This window comes from Cavia porcellus, unplaced genomic scaffold, assembly GCF_034190915.1.
Source record: "Cavia porcellus strain 051 isolate PalLab524CR breed Dunkin Hartley unplaced genomic scaffold, mCavPor4.1 scaffold_24, whole genome shotgun sequence".
Classification (NCBI taxonomy): domain Eukaryota; kingdom Metazoa; phylum Chordata; class Mammalia; order Rodentia; family Caviidae; genus Cavia; species Cavia porcellus.
The window spans coordinates 40,339,341-40,360,308 of record NW_026947507.1 but is presented as its reverse complement, the minus strand read 5'-3'; the positions used below and the strand labels follow the sequence as shown (position 1 = coordinate 40,360,308).

At 45.6% G+C, this 20,968-nt stretch overlaps 1 protein-coding gene across 4 annotated transcripts in view; it reads left to right on the top strand.

Annotated features, from left to right (window-relative positions):
- Nucleotides 1-7,213, top strand: part of Nuggc (nuclear GTPase, germinal center associated) — a 44,639-nt gene extending 37,426 nt beyond the window's left edge. For 3 of the 4 annotated variants that reach the window (XM_063234921.1, XM_063234922.1, XM_023561522.2), the window contains 5 exons: nucleotides 664-802; nucleotides 1,883-1,991; nucleotides 3,040-3,176; nucleotides 5,274-5,364; nucleotides 6,973-7,213. In XM_063234921.1, coding sequence (XP_063090991.1) covers nucleotides 664-802; nucleotides 1,883-1,991; nucleotides 3,040-3,176; nucleotides 5,274-5,364; nucleotides 6,973-7,130 — 634 coding nt within the window. In that variant the 3' untranslated portion in view covers nucleotides 7,131-7,213. The other variant, XM_063234923.1, reaches the window with a different exon arrangement.
- Nucleotides 7,214-20,968: the final 13,755 nt, after the last annotated feature.

The following is a 20,968-nucleotide window of genomic DNA, read 5'->3' as shown; positions in this document are numbered from 1 at the left end:
TTGTTTAGCATCTTGCTAAGTGGCCCAGGGGGACTCTAATTCACAGCCCTCTTGCCTCCTCAGTTACGCCTTGCCCCACCATGGCTGACTCACATATATTACCCTGTGGGATGTTCCCAGTCGCCATGAAGTGGCTCTGTCTTTTTAAGTATGAACAAATCAAGATCTGGAAGAATTGCCAGGGTCCTTCAGAGCAAAGATTTGAAGCTGGCCCTGTGCTCAGTGACCTGTATGTGTCCCTCCTAGGGTGCTGTGAAACTTGCTTCACTGTATTATCCCGCAGAGAATGACTCCCCTTTCTTTTCATTCCTCAAATCTTACTGTCTTTGTAGGTGCAGCTCTGGTCCCTCCCCAAAGTGGGGATACTTTGGGAGTGGAAAGACAGTGAGCTTTGTGGGGAGGGTGGCGTTGAGCCCTGGCTCTGCCTTTGGCCAGCTGTGTGGCCATGGACACATGTGTCATTCTCTTTGAACCTCAAATTTTTTCATCTGTAAAATGGGCATTATCACACTGTGTGGGTGTGGCCCAGCACAGGAATTGGATCACTGTTAGGTTCCAGTACTCTGCTCTTTAAAATGCATGAAAGAACACCAGCACAACGCCTGTCTCAGCGCCACAATAGCCACTTTTGCCTCCTCCCCTTTCATATTGCTTTTCCTGTAGGACTGAGAACACCCTGAGCTTGGCCCTGATGCCTCACATAGAAGCTTTCAAGCAGTCCCTGCAGGAGAAAATGACAGAAATAGGGATGAGAAACGGTTGGAAATACGATGGTTACAGAAAATCCTTCATAATCCAGGAGGTAGGTTCCTACTGTAAAGAGGTTGGGGAAGTTGAGAAGCCAGGGCTCCCCAGGCAGGATTGAAGGTCGCCTGGCTCTCCGCACATGCACCCCTGGGGAGTCCAGGGTCTTGATGCTCCTCGGAGGAGGCCACAGGAATGTAGGACATGGAGAGGGCTTTATTTCACAGTGAAGAATGGAGGTGTACACAAGGTGAGAAGTTCACTCAGTTCCCAGGAAGAACCCTTCGGTGAATCCTGACCAACCTGCACCATTGCCATCAGCCTCTCTATGATTTTTGCTGTGTGATGAAGTAGAATTCAAAGCCACCGAGCTTAAGGAAGTCAGGCATTATTTTTGCAAATTACTTGTTAGTTTTGAATTACAAGCTAGAGGCCAGCCTGTGCGTTCAAGGTCAGCCCGAGTGGTGTAGTGAGACCCTGTCTCAAACAGCTGAAACAGAATGTATTCAGATTTACACAATTTGTTCCCCTCAAACAATTTGTATACCTACACTCCACAGACAAGAAGTCATAACTCATTCATTTCCCTTTGGCCTTTTTAAATCTAGGATTGTCCCCTCCCATCTCCTCTTGTTTGCTTTTCACTTTGATGCTGACTTTTATCACTTTCTCCCAGGGTCACTCCAGAATTACTGGCAATACTAGGGCTATGGCTGACACCACTCAGGTCTCCCAAAGAGAGCCTGTTCCGGGTGCCTGGTGCTGCCGGTGCCGGGTTTAACTGTGTGCATGTTTAGTGTGCTGAGGGCAGGCACTATGGAGTTTGTTGAGACAGGGCCTTGATATGTTGCTCAGGTGGCCTTGAACTCACTAGGTATCCCAGACTGGCCTCAAACTTGTGGTGATTCTCTTGCCTCAGCCTCCTGAATGCTGCAGGTATGTATCACCATGTCTGGCATGAAGATGCTTAAGTCAGAGCTCTTGCCTACGAGGGGCTCACAGCTGAGCTGAGAGTTGAGGTGACTTTCAGACAGACAGCTATGCAAGAGGTGGGGGCAGCTGCACACAGGCACACGTGACCTCTCCCCTCCCGTTCAAGGAACTGTCACAAATGGTTTGTGTTAATGTGACTCCTCAGATAAGTGCCATCCTAGGAGGCTTGGAAGGCTATATCCTCAGAAAGAAGAGGAAGATCTACGAGTCTGTCACTAGCTCTGTCCAAAATGACCTGAAGCCCTGCTATGAAGGTGAGGCCAGGGGCAGTGCCTCCTTCTCCTCTGGGGTCTTCCTGTTGCTCCTCTGGCATTCTTCCCTGCTGCTCCTCCTCCATGGGTCTGTCCTCTGGTGTCCTAAATCCTTGAGACATGCTCAGCCTAGACACTGAGTCAGATAACTGCAGGGCACGGCAAGTGTTTCAGTTACTTTCTCAATGCGGGGAACAAAATACCCAATACCCACGAGTTAAAGGAGGAAAGGTTTATTTAGCTCACAGTTTGTAGAGGTTTCAGTCCAAAGACAGCTGGCTCTAAGGCAGGGCGGCAGCACAAAAGAGGAAGAGCTTGTGGCAGGCAGCTAAGCGGCAGCAGAGCTTGAGGGAGTAGGAAGGATAGGCATCCTCCAAGCCTCCCACAGGGAGCCGATGATTCTGGTCAGGCTTCTCCTTCCAAGGTCACGCTCAGCTAATCCAGCAGCAGACTAATCCGGTGCCAGATGCCCATGATCCAGTCACTCTGCCTGTGAGCACATGTGGCGTTGAGGGGTCATCTAGATATGTCATAGAAACCTGTTGTGTGTGTTGGGGTTGGGGGAGTCCTTGGAGGTCAAACCTAGCCAGGGCCTTCACATTGTCCCCGGTCCTTTTTTATTTCATGTTTTGAGACAGATTCTTGTTAAATTACTAAGTTGCCCACTCTGGACTCTAACCTGCCTCAGCTTCCCCAAGTGCTGGGATTACAGATGTGCACCACCATGCCTGGTTGAGAGGTCCTATTTATCTCTGCTTCCCAGCTGTGCTGTCCAGCCCTTGTCTGGACACCTGCCTCTCCTCTCTCTGCCGTGTCTCAACACCTGGCTCTCTGTTTTGGTTTCATTTTGGGATGATTTTGTTAACTTTTGCTCGATTCATTCCTGATGTTCTCTGAATGATGGTTGTCAAATTATTGATTGTCATTTGTGTGTGTGCATGCGTGTGTGTCCATGTGGATATGTATTTTTGCTTGCTTGCTTTTCTTTATGATGTCACCGATCTTTAAACAAGTCTTCCTGCAATGTGACTGTGTCCATCACCTTTGCCAGAGGCAGCTCAGATCACTGGCAAGAAGGCGTGCGAGAGGATGAAGGACATCATCAGAAGAGGGGTGGAGCGGCAGGTGGCCGAGGGAATGTTCGAGAGGGCGCAGGAAAGGATGCAGCACCAGTTTCAGCTCCTGAAGGTATTTGCCATCCACAGTCAGGGTCTGGGTCCTAGGGATGCTCCTAGGGGACTGCAGGGAGCAATGCACAAAGTGGCCCAGTGGCCAGAGGGCAGCTGGATGCCTTGCACCCAGGATGCGAGGGCTGGCCTCTGCCCCAGTGCTCAGTGCTTGGAGCTCTTTCCTCTTGGCCCCTGGAGTGTTGGCATCAGGTTTCCTCTCTTTCCTCCAAAGCTGGGGCTTTGGAACACAGCCCTCCACCTCTCTCCAGCTAGCTCGTCCCATGCCTTAGCTCATTTCACCCCAGGAGCCTGTGAGGTGAGGTACTGGTCTTGAACCCATGAGACACAGAGCCAGACGGTGGGACTGGAAACCTGGATACTGCATTGCTGACCATAGCATGATCTCCAGGCATATTTTTTTTAATGAAACAAATAACTCATCTACATGAAATATCAATAAATATACACACTGGAATACTACCCTGCTATAAAGAAGGATAAATTTGAGTCAAATGTAGGACAATGGATTACTTTGAGACCATGATGTGAAGTGACATAAACCAGGCACATAAGCTTAACTATCATACAGACTCTCTTACAGGAGAAATCCAGAGTATAAATAAATTACAGCATTTCAAAAGGACAGATAATAGGAAAAAGGGAGACAGCTCTTTTGTAAATAGGAAGGGCATAAAGAGAGATGGAAGGGAACTGCAGAGGATGAAAAAAGAACTCAGGTGTGTTATGTACCCTCCCGACCACGCAAAACTCCCAATTCTTCTCTCCTGGTGGAAGCTAAGCTGCCCGTCTCTCCAACCACCTGGGGCAGAACTGGCCAGGGTTCATGTTGGTCCATTGCTGCCCCAGCCTTCTGGAACAGTCTCACCTGCTTCTAACTGCCCCTCCCAATTTTACAAAGTGTTTGTCTTCCCAGAACAAAGCAGGAACCCTTCCTGTGGGTGGGCTAACAGCTCTCTCACTTCCTAGCACAGTTTAAGGTCAGTTGGTTAATAGATTATTACTGTCTACATGCAGGAAATGGCCAACCTCTACAGAGCAGACCACCCCTGAGTATGTAGAAGTCACATCCTACGTCACTCAAGGAAACAGTTTCTCTAAGAAGCCACTAGTGCACAAATGTGTCTTACCTCACAGAAATGTAGGTAGCTACAAAGGGGTCAGACCTAGTGTGATCTACTCTTCAAAATTAGAAAAAGAATTTCAGTGACTGTTTCATTGAATAAAACATTTGAGCTCTTAATAATGGGCAGAATTTCTTTTAATACATCTTTAATGTTTGAAGATTTACAATGTTTGAACAACGACCTCTTATTTAACGCTCTCGTGAAGTGAAGAATGGAATGACCTGCTGAAGGTCCCGATCGGTCTCTGATGTATTCCACGGCTGTGTGGCTCATTGATTTGCTCTCGCTGAGTTGCAGAACCATCATGAACCAGAGCTTTGGGAGCGATGGATCTCTGTCAAGGAAGTTGAGGCCTACAGAAGTTAAATCACCAGTGTGAGGCCACAACTCTTGACTTGGTGTTGAAGAAGAAGGATGAAAATTTGGAATCAGAAGATCTGGGTTTAGAACTGGAGTTACCAGGCCAGAGAGAGGAGTCTTATGTTTTCTAGTAAGAGGCAGGAGACAGCAGAGGGAAGAAAATGGTTTTAGTTGATGAGAGGATTCAAGTAACAAGAGAACACTTCTCAGGTGATTGGGAAGAAGAATCAGACTTCTCAATTGCAGCAGGTGCCCACCAGACGTCCCTTCAGTGCCCAGGTGCAGGGAAGACAGCTGGAGGGGACCAGAGCTGCTTTTTCTCCATCTCTCCAGCTCCTGTTTTTGCCCACATACCTCCAGGTGCCCCTCATTAGCTCCTTGTTCCCCAGGTCAGCCTCAGAGGGAAAGACCCCCACAAAAGTAGGAGCCCACAGAAAAGCTGCTCTGAGCACCCCTGGGCTATCCATGTGCTCCCAAGTGGACTGGACTTGGACTCTGGAAACTCCGATTCTCCATCTCCTCCAGCTGGAGGGTGGGGTGAGGTACCTTTTATGTGACTCACTTCCCCTGGGCTGTGCCGCCCTAACAGACTGAATGTCCTTGTCCCGTAGAATGGAATTACGGAGAAGGCAAAGGGCAGTATTGCCACCCTGCTGGCCCTCGCGTCATCCCAGGGAGATGGTCTCTATAAGGAGCTTGCAGGTAACCATGGGAGACTTGTATAAATGAGGGTGATGGTGCGGTCTACCGAGGGTGAGGCTGCTCCTTACTAAATACAAAGAAATCAAGATAGGAGGAATTTCCAAGGTAAGAAGTGGAGATGATGGTGGTGATAGTAACCCTTTGCTAAGCACCCAGCAGAGATCAATCATCATACTTTGACTTTATGATCTCATGGAATTCTCACATTAACCCTCAGAGACAAAGGCTATTACTCTATTTTACAGATGCAAAAATACTCAGACTGGGTAGTCAGAAAAGCTCAGGTTTTCCAGCTAGAAAGTGGCAAATTCCAATCCACAATTCTGGCCTGCTGTCTCTGTAAAGACTTTTTTTTTTAATGATGCCTCCTTCAGACAAACTCCATTTCTGGTGGTTGTGGGGAAAGTGTCTACAAACCCACGACACCCTGGGAAAGCCACACTGGTGCAGGTGCCCTGTGGTGGGCAGCCCCTCCCTTTCCTGCCAGGAGCTCCACCAGGTCACCCAGTGTGAGCCGGTGAGGAAAGCAGTGGGGGAGGGGCTACCCATCACTGGACACTGAGGAAGCCTGAAGAGCAGGTGGGCAGGATGGAGGAGGCAGCAAGCAGGAGGGCAGCCTTCCAGATGCCCAGCGAGACAGAATACCCTGGTTCCAACTCCCTTCCTGTCATAAGGGGACAGGAGGGGGGGTCCCAGTGTGAGCTCAGGGTGTGTTCTTCTGGGTCACTATTTAAGGCATGGTGAGCCCAGAGAGACTCGGGCTTTCAGAAGCATGGCTAGAGCCAACTCCACAGTCAGTCTGAAGTGTCCCTTCAAGGGACTGTAGTGATCTGGCTCTCCAGGGAAACAGACCCCACTGTGTGGGTGCAGATGTAGAAAGAGCCTGGTCTCAATGGGACTGCTCACCCCATTGTGGAAGCTCAATGTATCTCAGACCTAAGGGGTAGGGGAGCAGCCTGAAGACCCCAGAGAGGGCTGTATCCAGAGCCCAAGCATGGTCTCTGCAGAGAAGGAAGTGCCTGTGGTGTGGAGAAGGCTGAAACCCCTATCCCGGGGACTTCCCCTTCACTGGAGAGGGTCGGCCTTTGTCCTCTTCAGGCCATCAGCTGATGGGACAAGACCACCACACTAGGGAGACAATTGTTCTACTCCAGAGCTGATGTTTTGAAAGCAAATCTCACCCACTAAGGAACAGCCTAAGTTTTGACCACATATCTGGCTGGGTGCTGTGGTCAGAACAAGTTGACACATGAGATGCACCATGGTGAGGACATACTAGATTGCAGATCATGGGGTGACAATCTGACACACAGAAAAGAACAAGTTCCCTGGAGCAGGGCTGGAGGGGGAGAGGGAATGGAGAGGAGAGAGCCTGAGATGGCTCTGGGCAGAGCTGTGAGGTGCTGTGTCTCTTCCACCCAGCACAGGGTGACCCGTGCTGAGAGATGCCTGGGATGGAGGGAGAATAGCTGGTTTGATTCAGGGGTTTACAGAACAAGGACTCTCTGACCTCTCAGCAGCATCCCTCACTGGTCTTCTGGGACGAGTGACAGGTTCTTGTCCTGGAATCCTGGACAGTTCTGAGAATGACTGGGGCTCTCTCCACAGATGTCAGGAGTGAATACAAGGAGATGGAGAAGCTCCACAGGAGCCTGAGGGAGGTGGCTGAGAATGCCCAGCTGCGGAGGGGCATGCAGGATTTCCTGCTGAGGATGTCTCCCAGCAAAGCGGCCCCCCAAAACAGAACGTCAACAATTGAGACTTAGCCCAAAAGGGAGAACAAATAAGACTGCAGCCAAATAATCAGAATCTGTTTTTTGAAACCTAATAAAGGACATCTCCCAGCTGTCTGGGCTGTCTTTATATACAATATAAACCTTCTAGTTCATTGCTTCTGGCTCAGTTTTATTTTATAGACCTCACCCCCACCAAATCATCTTGAATCCCTAATGGAATTCTAGAGTTTTAAGGACAAGAGACTCATACTAAACACTAAAGAGACTTATATGTAAACACTAAAAAACCCAAACTATTGTGGAAAGCCATTGCAAAAGAAAGCTTTAAGGTCCCAGTTCTGTTTCCCATTTTAATAGTGATGAGACTTCTGGGGTGGAGGGAGACAACATTTTGCCAAGACAAAAGCACAAGTGTGGGAGTAGGATCAGACGTGGCTTTGCCACCTTTCGGCTGTGCTAACACCTGTGCTTCCCAGACACTTTGTCCTCAGGACCCTCGACCTCTGAGCCTGGGTTTGTGTGCTTGTGTGGGTTATCCACTGCAAATGTTAGGACCGAAGAACTCAGATGTCTCTGTGCTAGCTCGATGCAAAGGAACAAGAATAAACCTTTGACAATTTAACCTAAAGACAATTTTTTAAATGAAAAAAAGCTGTTTTCCAAAAACAATAATTGAGTGAGAAGAGTAACATCATTTTGCACTTTGGCACATTTCTTTATTCTCTGGCTTGATAGAAGGCAGCTGGATTCTTATTTCTGTGTCTATATCCACTCTGTTGTAGTGTATCTTTTTGGTTGATGTGTAAGAAGGAAATTGTATCATCCAGACATTCACTTGGAAGGCAGGCAACGATTTTTAACAGCCCCTGTTAGGTTACTGGGTATTCTTCTTTGGTACTACAATCTTGAAAATAGTTTCTTGAAGTTTAGTTGCATTGTGGAACCTGAAACTCTATCAGTGGATTTGTTTTCAAATCCCGTTACATTAAAGTCCATTGTGTTACCTTGCACTTGAGTGGATTTCTTTAAATCAAGGCATGATTTTATGGCATCTGGCATTGGTCATTTTAAAAATACTTGTTTTCCAAATTAAGCAGATATTTCAAGTATTGACATATTTCATCATACAGTACCAAAAATCTGTTTATTAGTATTTTTACCAATCTTATCAGGAACTTCTTGAAGTTCTACAACAATTGTCCATCAGCCTGATGGCAGGAAATACAAGTTTGAATACATTTCAGTTTTTCCCTAAAAGCTCATCTGATCATTGGCAGTAAATACTTTCAGTTGTTTTCTTTGAAGTGAAAGTTTCATTTTAAAAAAAACTCTGCCTGTAACCATGCAGTGAGCCATAATTTGTCAGCTGTTATTTCAAGTAAAAACGGTGCTTGTGGAAAAGGGTCGAGGTGGCTTGTAGCTGAGTCACACAGTGACTTGTGGTGGCAGAAATGCTTTAACTGCGTTTTCTAAGTCTGTTGCACAGACTAAGAAAATGGCATCTACATAAGAGTTGATAATTAGAATTAAGAAGTTATTTTGTTTATCAAGAAAACTTAAGTAGAAGCAAGCTTTTATTGTTAGATTGCAATTACATAAAGGAGAAAAATGCAATAGTAGCAAATAGAGTTTATTGTGATTACCTTTGCTGCTGTTAATGTTCAGATGATTTACCTCTTTGCTTTTGTACCTTTAGTGCAAGGTTCAGCATGGTTAAAACGTAACTCCTCCCCTGGCCTCAGTCATAGATTTTACTTCACATGTTATACAATATTATATGTAATCATATACCATGTTGTGTAATATTTCTTGAAGACGATGTGATAAGTTGAGGGTAGACCATACACCTGAGAGCAACCACTGAAAAAAGAGCTATATTTGGTGAGTCACTAAAGGGGAGGAAATAGAGCATTCAAATATTCAAATAATCCAAAAGTGACAAGGAAAATGCAGAAAAGGAACAAATATCATAAAGTACAGATTGCAAACAAATAGCCAAATGGTAATTTTGAACTTAATCAGATAAATAATCATATTAAGTGTAAATGGTTGAATTCACAGGCAGAGATTATCAGATTAAATTTTTAAAAGTATACTCCGACTATATATTGTCTATAAGAAATCTAATTTGCATGCACACATAAGGAGGTTACAAGCAACAGGACAAAAGTTACATATTTTTTTAATATTAAAGGCAGTATTTCTATATTAATATCAGAACAAGACAATGAACGTAATGATTATGCACTGCAAACATACTAATAAAAAGTGTTTTAAATTTTTAAAAGATGTGTTATTCACATGCACCAACTCCCCACAATGAATATAATCACTATGTACTGTAAACATGAACCAATAAAAATTTTTAAGAATGGTAACAAAATTCACCCTAAATATAAAATCAGACCAAGCAAATTTCAGAGCAAGGGATATTGTCAGGGATAAGAGGGTCATCACATAGTGATAAAACTAATTCATCAAGATGACTCACTAATTTATGCATCTAACAACATTTCAAAACACAAAAACCAAAAGCTGACAGGACTCAAGGGAGAAACAGCCAAACTCACAATAATAACTGGAAGTTTCAGCAGCCTGTCTTAACAATGGACAGAACAAGCAGAGAAATAGTAAGAACGTAGGAGGCTTGAATAGTATATGAACCAACTCACCCAATGGAGATTTAGGCAGCATTCTACTGGGCATCAGAGTACACACATTTCCTTTCTTTTTTTTAATGATACAGTTTTTATTGGTATGTTAAGCAGTACAAGTTATTCAAGCATTGCTTATTCCGTATCTTTTTCATTCAAACACTGAATGTCAAGATCATGCCTTACATTTCAGTAACCATCTGAGCAGCTAGAATTGCATTCATTCATTCATTCAGCAAACATTCATTGAGCACAGACTGTAAGCACACTCATTTCTAGTGGAGGAAACATTTGCCAAACCAGGCCATATCTGGAGTCATAAACTAAGTCTTAATACATTTTTTAAAAATACACATATAGAGCATGCTCTCTGATCACAATGGAATTAAATTAGAAATCAATAACAGGAAATCTCAAAAATCTCCCAATATTTTGACACTAAAGCTACATACTTCTAAGGAACCCGAAGGCCAGGTGAGGGCTCTGGGTCCTCTTGTTGGATTAATTTTGCCCAGTTAAAATGACCTAATTACTATCAGAAATCAAGGCCCAAACTCCAGCCAAAGCTTAGGAAAGGGAGTGTTGGATGCTGCCAGAAGACTGCAGGTGCTGTTGGGCGGAGGACACCTCCAGGGCCGGCCTGGGCCAAGCAGCAGGGAAGGAGCTGGGGCGACCCGGGCAGAATCCAGGGAGAGGTTCATACGGACTCAATAAAAAAAGGAAACATTTTATCACTGAGGGTGGAGTCAAAAAGATTCACAAAGACATCACTGGAAATCCAAGCATGAGGGCTATTCGTTCAGGGGTTGATTTGTGCCCTTCAGTCTACACCGAAGGCTGTGATAGGAGCTGTTCAGGGGAAGGGAACTGGCTGGGAGGGGCAAGGCACAAGATCAGGATTCAGGAAGCACCTTGACCCTGTGAGGGACCCCGAGAGAGGATGCACTGCTCTGAGGACTGGGGGGTGGCAGGGGGGTCTCTGAAACATGACTGTAAATGCTAGACAGTGCCTACATTTATTCAACCATTATCCTGGCTTTGGACATTTAGATGACACTGTTGTTTTCTCCTGGTAAATAATACTGGTGAGAACATTCTTATACATAAATTTATATGATTTTTTCCCTTAGGATAACTTTTTAATAATTCTGTTACAATATGTGTCAGTCAGCATGGCAATGACTTGAGACAATCAGCTTAAGGGGAAAGATGTATTTTGGCTCAAGATATTGGAAATCCCAGTCTGCGATGGGTCCAATATATTACTTTTCACACTGATGGACAGTGAGGGATGTAGCACCCTGTAGCAGGAGTTTATGGTTGATCAAAGTTGCTCACTTTGTGTCCAGGGCACTAAAAAAGTAAAAAAAAAAAAAAACAGGAGTTGGTCCTCCAATCTCCTTGAAGCCTGGCCGCCAATGACCTGAAGCTCTCCAGCTAGGCCCAGCTCTCAAAGGTCAGCCACCTTCCAGTAGGAACACCCTGCAGAGCAGACCCTCACCCTGGGCCTTTGGGGGTCATTCCAAACTCAATGCCAGCACAAGATCTACGAGCACTGCAAAATCTTTAATGCTTTTTCAGAAACTCTGTCACTTACTGCTAGGGGGGAGTATGACTATGCCATTGATGCCAGAACAAAAATAGGTACAGTGTCACCCTTTCCCGCAACATGCTGGAGTTCTAAAAATATCATCTGGTCCTGCTTGGACTGTGACTGGTGGTGAACATGTTCTATTTATTTGAATTTCTCCTATTTAAACGCTCCCTTTTTGGTCTTTTCTTTGGTTCTCCATCATTTTCCTTTGAAAGAATTTCACACTTGCGGAAAAGTTGCAGCAGTGGGAAACAGGACTCCCAGACACAGCCTCTGCCTGCTGACATCTTACTCCATTTGCTTGGCTTTGTTGCTCACGTGTGTGTGTGTGTGTGTGTGTGTGTGTGTGTGTGTGTGTGTGCATGTGTGGTGTGTGCTTGTGTATGCTTGTTCCCAACAACTTCAAAGTAGGTTGCCTAGGCCACGTCTCTTTCCCATTTACTATTTTAGTGTACTCCCTCGCCTATTCTCAGTTCAACAGTAAAGTCAGGAAATTCAACCCTGATGTGACACTCTCATCTTATCTACAATCTGCATTCAAATGGCAATTACAGCCTATGCGGCAACCCGTACCCAGCCCAGGATCATATATTACTTTTACTTATCCCGTATCTAATGCCTTTCATCTGGAACAGTTCCTTGTCCTGTTTCATAACCTTATGGTTTGTCTGGTGTCTCTTCCAGGATTAAGCTTAGAATACAACATCTTTGGCTAGAACAACCACAAAGGTACCGTGTCTCTTTGGCATGAAGAAGTGGGAATCTGCCGGTGTTAGTTCGATTAGACCTGGACACCCCACAGTCTGGGCTTTGGGGTTAGTGTGTTGGGCAGGGAGGCTGAGGACCATCACAAGCCACCCTCCCAATCTTTTAAGCCAAAGATGTCCCTTGTCCCTGGCTGCCGGTGTCCAGGGTGGGGTTGCAAAGGTGTTTTTAAAATGTAGTAGAGGAGGGAGAGAAGGCAGCTGCCTCCTAACTGTATTTAAAGAGGCCAGTACCTTCTGCTGTGAGCTTGTCCCACCTCAACTCACTGGGCAGACTGATTACTGAGGGCTGGGGTGGGGTGGGGACCCTCGGGGCTGAGATCTTCAGAGATCCCCTCCCGCCCAGTCCCTGCCCTTGGAAGGAGTCTGCTCTTTCCACCTCACAGCGAGAAACTCCAGAGCTCAGGTTTCTTCCAGAAGGCGGTGGAGACCCTCACCTGTCCAGGTCTGTCACTACCAAAGCGGGGACTGGGTCCTAATGCCACTTCAGCATCTCCAGCGGCAGACACCACAGCCTTGCCAGTCACCCACGAGTGACCTCATCCCTGCAAAGCAATGCTAGTCATTCAGAACCCAAGCCTTGAGCCTCAATGCCTGCTGGGCACTTTCTCAGCATGGTCGATCCAATCTCCTCTCTGTCCCACTTGGGCTGTCACTGTGGAAGCCACGGAGGAACAGAGGCAGCTCTGCCTCATCCATCTCAGTGCTGCCCACCTGCCAGCAACTTTCTGCTGCTCCATCTGTCCCCAAGAGGGTGCCACTTTGGTGCTGTCACACAGCAACTGCCACAAATGGTGGCTGTGACTCACTTACAAGGTGAATCTATAACCAAAGGAGCAGGGGAGTAATCATTTGAGAATACACATTATCCAGACTGGATTAATAAAATCATTGACTTGGAAGTTATAATAAAAAGAACAATAAGCAAATATATGCAAATCAAACACCCAAGACTATCCAATAAAAAAAAAGTAGCTATATACAGAAAACAACAACTCACTTCCTGGTGCTACATGACATAAGGGAACGTGGTATTTGTGGAACGTCATTGTGTTACGCAGCCTAGGGAAAGTGAGGTATCATTTTATTGCTATTACTCTCTTTGTTCATTGAGACAGGTTCTCAGTGGTTTAGACTGGCCATGAACTCATTACAGAGCCCAGGCTGGCCTTGAACTTGCAACAATCCTCCTGCCTCAGCCTCCCTAGTGCTGGGATTATAGCAGTGTGCCACCAACCCCTCAGACGCAGTTATTATTAACCTCCACCAGAATCTTCATTCGCACAGAAGGGAAATAAGAGAAACCACACTCTTCACATTAGCAAGCAAAAAAAATGAAATATTTAGGAATTACTCTTATGAAAGAAGTGAAAGACCTATACAGGGAAAATTATAATACACTGAAAAAAGAAATTGAAAATGATCTCAGAAAATGGAAAGACATCCCTTGCTCATGGATAGGAAGAACAAACATTGTGAAAATGGCCATTCTCCCAAAACTGTTATACAGATTCAATGCAATCCCAATAAAAATACAATCAACATACCTTATAGATCTAGAGAAATCACCCCTAAAATTCATCTGGAACCAGAAGAGACCTAGAATAGCAAAGGCAATTCTAAGCAGCAAAGGCAAGGCAGGAGGCATCACAATCCCTGACTTGAAATTATACTACAAAGCATCAGTAGTAAAATCAACATGGTATTGGAATCAAAACAGAGCCGAAGATCAATGGAATAGATTAGAAGATACAACCACAACTACAAACACACTCAACCACCTTATCTTTGATAAAGGAGCCAAGCAGGTTCACTGGAAGAAAGACAGTCTCTTTAATAAATGGTGCTGGAAAAACTGGCTCTCCATTTGCCGAAAACTAAAGCTAGACCCATGTCTATCACCATGTACTAAATTAAAATCTAAATAGGTCAAAGATCTGAATATTAAAACAGAAACACTAAATCTATTGGAAAACAAATTGGGTAAAAACCTTGAAGACATAGGAGTAGGTAGAGAATTCATGAACAGGACTCAAACCGCATGGGAAATACTTCCCAGAATCAATTATTAAAAAGTTTCTGCATGTCAAAAGAAATCTCCAGCATAGTGAAAAGAAAACCCACAAACTGGGAAAAGATTTTAGTGAACTCCCTTTCATCAAGGGACTCTTGTCTAAAACATATAAAGAATTAAAAAAATTCAGACCCCCAAAATTCAAAGATCCAATCCAAAAATGGGCATCTGAGATGAATACGCACTTCTCAGATGAAGAAATACAAATGGCAAATAAATACATGAAAAAATGTTCATCATCATTGGTCATTAGAGAAATGCAAATTAAAACCACACTGATATACCATCTGACTCGTGAAAGAATGGCCAGGATCAAGAAAACCAACGACAACAAATGCTGGAGAGGCTGTGGGGAAAAAGGAACTCTCCTACACTGTTGGCAGGAGTGTAGACTGGTACAACCATTGTGGAGGTCAGTCTGGAGATTTCTCAAAAAGCTGGGATTGGAAGTCCCATTTATTCCAGCTATTCACTTCTAGGCATATTCCCAGAAGAACTGAAAGCATCATACCACAGTGATATATGTGCACCTATGTTTATAGCAGCACAATTTGTAATCGCCAGATCTTGGAAACAACCCAAGTGTCCATCAACTGAGGAATGGATAAAAAAGTTGTGGTATTTCTATATAATGGAGTATTACTCAGCTATAAAGAAGGATCACATTGAGATATTTATCAATAAATGGGCGTAGCTTGAGACCATACTCATAAGTGAAATAAATCAATCTCGCATGTGTGAATACCGAATAGTTTCCCTAATGTAAGTAATGATTCAAATATATAAAAGTATGTGGTAATCATGATTCCCCATTATGTGGCCTTGAAGCCTTATAAAGTTTTCACTTATTAATTGGAAAGGCTTTATTCTGGGCTTCTTGATATGGAAATATTTGAAGCTATAGTATATGAAGTTTTATTCAAATATTTCAAGGAAAAAGACAGACACTATGGTAACTACTATTAAGTCGGGTTATTTGGTGGTGAAGCATTAGGTTGCTGAAACAGTCATGCCTTGACCTGTATTGGTATATTGTTATGTCCTCTTTTATCTCAATCTCTCCCTTATTCATTAAAAAATTATTTAGTTATTTTTTATGTTTTTTTTAATTAAGGGGAAAAATTTAAAAAATTAGCAGGATATATTATAGTAACTTTTTTTGATTTCCTATTAATTTGTTTTGAAGTCCTGTAATACTCCCACTATCTTGTTTTGACTGATTAGACTCTGTTCCATTCTGTATGATAATATCAAGTTTGAGGGTATAGGCAACTACTTTGAAAGCAATAAGATTCACTAAGATTCCCAATTCTGGTTTGACTGTTGTCTCCTTTGGAAGTCCTGTAATGTTTACAATGCTCAAGTTTTATTGGTCTTGTTCTTTACTGTTTTGTTCAACTTTATAATACCTAATGAGATAGACAATTCTTTTTAAGGAAACAAGAGACATTATGGTAACCATTGTTGATAACCTTGTACTCTGTTTTACATCATGTACTATGTCTATCCTTGGTTTTGACTGACAGCTTTGTTTTGCCATATTTGACTTTATTCTCTCCCCCAAAAAAGTAATAAGAACTAAGGAGTAATAAAACCCAAAATGTATAAATTTTGTTGTAAAAAAGTGAGGGAAAAAAAGAGCTCTAAAGGATACAACAGCAAGTGTGTTTAGGGGTGTTAAATAGCTGACCACATTAATGTTTTTGGTTGGATCATTGAACACAACTGTTTGCAGGCTCACTGTTTGAATGTCTACTTTGTATGCTTTGATACTGTGACTTGAGCAACTATCTCTAAGATCATAATATGTAATCTATTAACTGGTGATTTCTTACTGTTTTTTTTTTTTTTTGTAGTTCTGTATTACTTGTACCTTTACACCGCTTTGTTTTGTTTTGTTTTTTCTCTTTTTCCTTTTAAATAAAGTAAAATTTAAAAAAGAAGAATCTTCATTCGTACCCTGATGAGGTGATTGTAAAGGGAGCTCTGCTTCTTGGCTTCTTGGAAAGCATTACACCGAGTCTGCTTAGGGTTATTAGCTGCCCTTGATTGGTCTTTCTCTTCTCTTCCATTTCTCCCCATCACGATTGAATTAGACAGAATAGCACAAATGTGTGTCTATTTTCTTTTGTCAAAATCCCTCGTCATAACCCGGGATCTCTCCCTGCTCTACACTGCACCACGTTTAATCTGATTAGGGACCCAGAGAAAATGGATAATGACCCAGGAAACCTAGCTGTAAGTGCCCTTTACCCAAAGAGCCACTTACAGTCTGTACTGTAAAATCTTGCCAAAGTCTCTATAGAATTGCTCAAGTTATGTGTCCCCTGGAAGGAAATATGAGTTGTTGCTCTTGGAAAGGGAACAATTGTGAGACCATGATCTCCTCCTTCAGGCTTCCCTGGGAGGAAAGGGCGAAGCTGCTTGGAGCTGGAAGACCAGAGCCAAGCTCAGGCCAGAAGGGAGGAACCTGCAGCTGCTGCCTGCAGGCGGAGCCCAAGGTCCAAACCATTTCTTCTTCCCTCAGTGTCTCTCTGTCTGTCTTTCTGTCTGTTTCTCTCTGCTTGTACTTAGCCATCTTTGTTATATCTTCCTGAGACTGCTTGGTTCGTCTTCTGTTTTAATCCCACGACCTTTGCACTGAGGACATCCCCAGACTTTTTCTTTATTTCTGAGACAGAGCCTTGCTAATTTGCTGGGCTGGGTTCAAACTTGCAGTCATCTTGCCTGAGCCTCTCAAAGTGCTGGGATTGCGTGCCGGAGCCACCACGTCTGGCTACAGTCTGTGGCCTTTTGATAATGGTATTCATTTACACTGTTCGGGTGGATATTAGGGCATAGTCCTTGTCTTCTGTTGCACTTTGGGTATTTTTGCTTCCTCCTCTTCCTCTCCCTCCCCCTTCTTCTTCTTCTCTTCCTCTTCTCTCTCCTCCCTTTCCTCTTTCTTTTGAAATAGGGTCTTGCTGTATAGCCCAGACTGGCCTGAAACTCAGGGGGATGCTCTTGCCTCAGCCTCCTGAGTACTGGGGGTACAGATATGTGCCACCATGCCATGCTCCATTGCACTTTTGAATCACCTGGGGACCCCAAGTGGATCCTACTCCACACAGAAATTTAGCCATGTGGAATGAAAACTTGAGCAGAACTCGGGCATCAGTGTTTTTGTTGTTTTCACCACCCCTTCCTGGTAGTGCAGGTTAGCATTGCAGCACCGCATGGGCTCTGTGCCTGGGGATCCAGCATCCTAGCACACAGGGTAGCTCTGGTAGCTCAGCCATGAGTATGCAGGTGTCCGGAGTGTGGCTAAGTGTGCAGGTCGGTGGGGAACACCTCTGTGACAGCAGGAGCTCAGCAGGAGAAAAGAGCACAGTGGGAACGTGAACAAGAAGCAATGATGGAGAAAAGTCCGGCCAGGTTTCCTTCAGGGCCCCTTAATCTGGTGTTCATGTTTCATGACCCAAACTCTGCCCTCCAAGGTCAATCCCAAAGCAGATCCCCGCAGGGGAGGGAGGGTGGGCCTTGTGTGGCTTTCTCAGAGAGCACAGTGAGGGACAGACGCGGGCAAGGAGAGGCCTTTACTCCAGCAGCACCAGAGACACCAGAGTCCCTCCTGCCACCCCCTTCCTGCTCCTGCCTTACCCCTCTGCTGGCCCTGCTGGGTGGCTCCCAGCTTCACGCCCACCGGCTCGAAGACTCCTAGGATCCTGGAGTGATTCCCAGGTAGCTGGGGACTGGAGTGGGACAGAGGTCCTGGGTGAGGCCCAGCTGCCATGGACATGGCGCCCTTTTCAACTCACATGTGCGGGACCAGGTTGCACCCCCCAGAGACAGGCATCCTTCAGGGCTGGGAGAACCATTATGACTCAGATCTAGAATGTTCCTCAGGAGTCTCATGTGTTCAGAGGTGGGACTTTTAGGAAGGGATTGAATCACAGGGTACCACGCTCATCAGTGCATTAGTCCATTGATGAGTCCTGTTCTGCTGGGAGGGAGAACTGGTTGGGGCAGGCGGGTCACTGGGAATGTGACCTGGAAGCATGTATTCTTGTCCCCGGCTCCCTGCTTCTCTCTCTGCTTCCTGGCTGCCGTGGTTGAGGTGCCGTCTTCCACCTTTCTGCCATGCTGGTTCTGCATGAGAGCAGCCGAACCCTCTGAAACCCTCTGAAACCACGAGCCAGATAAACCGGTTCTCCTTTAAGTCGTGAGTGTTGAGTGCTGTGTCCCAGGCACTGGACAGTGACAAATATAAGAACTAATGCCAATATCTGAGTCTCTGACCCTGCCCTATTGAGGGACGCTGGGAGAAGAAGGGGCCATCTTGCACTCTCAGGTCTGGAGAGGCACTAGAGACCGCCCTACCCAGTTAGAACCACGGGTGACCCTGAGAAGAAACGAGCAGGTAGGAGCCGTGAATGGGCTCGCCAGCAGCTCACAGTTACAGGGAACCGGGACAGGATTCTTCTTTGACAATGATTTGAATGTGATTTGTCACTTCGAAAAATTCAAATTGAAATCGAATCCCTTTTGTGCGATTTTAAGAGAGCAGAAATTTCATCCAGCTGTGGTGCTTCAGGGTGAGGCCTCTGGGAGGTCATCACAGTGGAGTCCCCAGCATTGAATCCTGGTGGCTTTATAAGAAGATGAGCCACCATTTTCATAGACCATTTTGATTTTGAAAATCAAAAGCAACAATTAAACAAAGTGCACAAGGTTTTAAGACAGTCACAAACAGAGTAACAACTTGGTTAACAGCAGTGCGACCCAGTGTCAAACACAGACCTGCAGGAAAGAGGCTGCCCACCCCACGTCATAACTTCTACTGTGTCACCCCCTCCCCCAGCCACACTGGAGATGTGACCCGGGTCCATTTTCCATGGAGCTCCATTTTCCAGCCCTTTTTATTTTGAGACAGGTTCTCCCTAAATTGCCCAGGCTGGCCTCAAATTTGTGCTCCTCCTGCTTCGGCCTTCTGAGTAGCTGGGATTATAGCACCACTGCACCACTGTGCCCAGTTCTGCTGTTGTGTTCTGACATGCTGGGAAAGTGTGGCTTTCCCGAGCACTGTTTTAGTGACCTTGGTGGTGGGCCCACGCACCTCAGATCAAATCAGTCTCTAGCCCTAGGTCTCCTGGCTCTGGAGGAAATCTCATTATGCCTGAAGGAGGGGGTCGTTCTCCACTGTAAACTGCAAATACACAGCCAACCAGAGCTGGGCATGGTGGTGCCACCTGTGGTCCTCACACTTAAGAGGCTGTGATAGAGCGATTGTAAGTTCCAGGACAGCCTGAATCAGCAGTGAGTTCAAGGTCAGCCTTCAGCCTGGGCTAGTCTCAGAAAACCAAAAACCAAACACACAAACAAACCTCCCCAACCCCAAACAACAAAAACCCCAAACCAAAACCCTCAAAACAAAACAACCACCACCAACCACCTGGAAGACCCAACCAGAAGGCAGTCAGATACATTGCAGCATTTTTTCCAGGGGAGAAAACAATATTTTTATGACAAACTCCTTCCTTGCTAATTTACAACAAATTTAAAGCTGTGTCCCCACTTGATGTCTGGAAGTTGCTCTTCTTTGTTTTGTTTTGTTTTGCTTTTTTGGTACCTGGGGTCGAACCCACGACCTCACCTATGCCATGCAGGCACGAAGTTGTTCTTTACAGACAGGGAACTAAGAGGCTACACCCAGACTTGGAGGTGTGTGAGGAGAATCCGGCTCTTCCTGCCCCTTCATGTGACTTGATCAGCTCGGGACATGGTGACAAAGCACTGGAGATCAGGTGGCTTAGGCAGCATTTATTTCCTCACCTTTGGAAGCTTCGGACTGAGGTGTCAGCAAGGCTGGCTCCTCCCAGTCGTCTTCTTGGCTTGGAGCTGCCTCCACCCTCGGCCCTCTGTGGTCTTTGCTTTGGGCGCACATTTCTCTGCAGTCTCTCTGTGTGTGCCAATGTCCCCCCTCTCTTTTCTTTTTTGAGACTGGGTCTTGCAGTGTAGTTCAGGTTGGCCTTGAACTCTGTGCGGTCCTCCTGCCTCAGCCTCCTGCATGCTGTGATTTCACACCTAGCTTATGCTCTCTTCTCATTAGGACTTCAGTCCTAGTGCACCAGGGCCTACCTGATGACCTGGTTTTACTTTCAAAATCTCTTTTAAGGCCTTAGCAATGGGCCAGTCTTCTCAGATGGGGATGGTCCCTGCAGCTGGCCTTGTAAATGTGGCCCCCACAAGCCCATCTACCAAGCCAGGAGGGGCTCTGATGAGGATGTGACAGTCCCTCTTCAGGGAAGTTTGCACTCATCAAGAAGGAGGAGTGGCATCTCTAAACCCCAACCCAGCCTACGAGGCACAGAGACGCAGGGATGCAGGGACCTCTTCCTGCACGGTGACAGCCCCCGAGGAAGCTGCACTGAGGCGCTGGCTCCTCTGAGTTTACACCCCAGGCCTCTTGTTCCTCGTAGGTCTCCCAGCTCTGCAGTGGTTACACTCTGGATGTCCGGGGGATACTGGGTGGAGGTCGTGCCTGTGTTCTGCAAACAAGAGCCCAACACCTGCATCAGTGAGAGGAGAGAGAGCCCATGAGCCACACCCACAGCCACGCTGCCAAGCCTGCCACCTCAGTCCCCCTTGTCCCCAGATTGCCACACTATACATCCTTCTCTTTTCAGACCTGGGGAATTTGAGTTATTGAGGAAACAAGAGCTTGTCGAAGGCTCTGTAGGTGGAATGGTGAGAATCAGTGTCAATCAGCCTTGACCAGCGTGGGTGATGCCGGGGCGTCCTAT